Consider the following 2,126-nt stretch of genomic DNA (forward strand, 5'->3'; position numbering starts at 1 on the left):
CTGTGACGGGAGAGCAGTCTGTGCCTCGTCCCTGCCTGAGTCACTTCACTAAGTCCCACCGTAGCCGATGTCCTTGGTCTTGTCCCGTGTCCCATAACTGCGGTGGAACCACCTGTAGGGGGAATGTGCAGGTGTTTGTATTTGTCCTTCTCCTGGTTTTTAATTTTTTTTTTTTTTTTCGTTTTGTTTTTGGTTTTATTTTTTTCCCTCCTACCTAATTTCTTGTGATTTCAACCGACATGAAATGAATATAAAGGGTTTTCTAATGAAAAACACGAGGAACCCCGGTGTCTCTTTCTCGAGGCATCGCTGGCTGGGGTGAGGGCAGGGCTGGAAAATCCCCCCATGAGTCCCCAAATTCCCTCTGGACCAGGATCATGCACTCAGGGGCTGCTCCAAGCCCCTTTCCCCACCATCATCATCCTCTCTCCATCCAGAGGCAGCTGCTGGAGCCGGATCCCTCTGCCCCAGGGGTGGCAGCAGTTCTGGGCACCAATTTTTTGGGGTACAAACAGAATAAAAAAGGGTCTGTCCTGTCCCAAAAAGGAGGGGCTGACCCTGGCACCSTCCTGCCCGTGCTGGGCAGCAGCTCCGTGTTGGTTTCTTTGCTCTTTTGCAACATTCCAGAGCTTTTGTCCGTGTCCAATAAAGAATTCCCGGCTCCACCCGGCGCCACCTCCTCCTCTTTGTGCCCCCGACTCCCCCTCGGAGGCTGCAGTAACTCTGCCCTTGGGGACATTTYGGTTTTTTCTTTTTCCAGGGCCGATTTCACACTCGCCCCATAAACAAGACCCAAATAAAGCCCAAAAAATCCCGACTGYCCCTTGCCCTACTGGTGGGATGTGACCAAGACCCCACTGCTGCTGTCACTGCCAGGTCCTCTCCTCCCATCCCATGTCCCACGGGGGCAGGGACAGGCTGGGAGGGCTGGATGAATAATTGGGGGCAGGATATGGGATTTCCAGCTCTTGGGGTGGGATTGTTCCTCCAGAGCCCCATTTCCCCCCTCCCACCCCTGAAGAAACCTCAGTCCAGTGCAAAACTAACCAGAATTTATTGTTTCTTGTGCTGTTTTGACCCTACAAGGCCAAGGGGTTGAAGGCACCGAGGACACAGGGGACCCTCACAGGCACTTGGGGCAGCCAAGGCACGTTACTGCAGGTCCCCAGCAAGGGGACAAGGGACAGAGCTGGGGCTGGCAGGAGGGTCCCCACAGAGGCAGGGGGTGAGGGGGGGCTGGGGGCTGTTAGCAGAGGCTCCTAAYGAGGTTTTTGGGGTGAAGCAGCCTGGAATTGCTACTCCATCTCCACGGGGCGCTGGCCCGAGGGGGCAAAGGGTCCCACCAGCCACGTCAGGGGGGTGTTGAAGGCCACATGCTCCACCAGCTCATCCATCAGCTGCCGGGCTTTGGTGGCGTGGGTGCGGGCTCGGGCCAGCACGGGGCCCGTCACATCCTGCAGGGAGGTGACAGAAGCCAGCCCTGCCCGCAGCTCCTCCACGTTTTGCCGGACCTGCCCYGCCGTGTCCTGGATGCCGGCGGGGAGGCCCTGCAGGCTGGACAGCAAGGGCTGGCAGGAGCTCTGCAGYTGCTGGCTCAGGCCCTGCAGCATGGTCAGCGTGCCCGACTCCACCGTCTGCGAGGGGGATATGGGGTGTGAGGGCTGGGGGACACCCCGGGACACCCCAGGGACTGTCCCCTGYCCTCCTCCTACCTCTGGTGGCACCTGGTCCTTGCCACCTCCTGGCTGTTTCTTGCTCCACTCCAGCCACAGCTGCTGCAGCTTCTCCTGCCCTCCCTGCAGCCTCTGGTCCATGCCCTGCTTCAGCTGCTCCACCTGGGACAGAGAGGGGCACAGCCCTGCTGGGTGGGGRCCCACCAGGGGACACCCCAGGGTGGCACGGGGGACACAGGGCTGGCTCCTACCAGGTCCAGGGTGCTCTGGAGCTGGGCCAGCAGCTCCTGGCTGCTTTGGCGGGCGCTCTGCAGTTTGCCCAGGGAGTGCTGGAGTGCTCGGTGCTGCACCTTGGAGGACAGAGAGCCCAGGCGCACGAAGTAGCTCTGCTTCTGCTTCTGCTGCTCCGGCTCAAAGCCCTCCACGGCCGTGGCCAGCTTGGCTGGGGGACAG

General features: G+C 60.0%; 1 protein-coding gene across 1 annotated transcript in view; it reads right to left on the minus strand.

Moving 5' to 3' along the window:
* Window positions 1-1,037: 1,037 nt before the first annotated feature.
* LOC130586052 (perilipin-3-like) overlaps window positions 1,038-2,126 on the minus strand; it is a 3,440-nt gene continuing 2,351 nt past the window's right edge. The window contains exons 4-6 of the mRNA XM_057386758.1: window positions 1,925-2,119; window positions 1,713-1,835; window positions 1,038-1,634 (exon numbers count right to left, since the gene is read on the minus strand). Coding sequence (XP_057242741.1) covers window positions 1,296-1,634; window positions 1,713-1,835; window positions 1,925-2,119 — 657 coding nt within the window. The 3' untranslated portion in view covers window positions 1,038-1,295. The remainder of the gene's footprint in view (window positions 1,635-1,712; window positions 1,836-1,924; window positions 2,120-2,126) is intronic.

Source organism: Malurus melanocephalus, unplaced genomic scaffold (genome assembly GCF_030028575.1).
Source record: "Malurus melanocephalus ecotype Western Australia unplaced genomic scaffold, MMel_1.1 scaffold_1046, whole genome shotgun sequence".
Taxonomy (NCBI): domain Eukaryota; kingdom Metazoa; phylum Chordata; class Aves; order Passeriformes; family Maluridae; genus Malurus; species Malurus melanocephalus.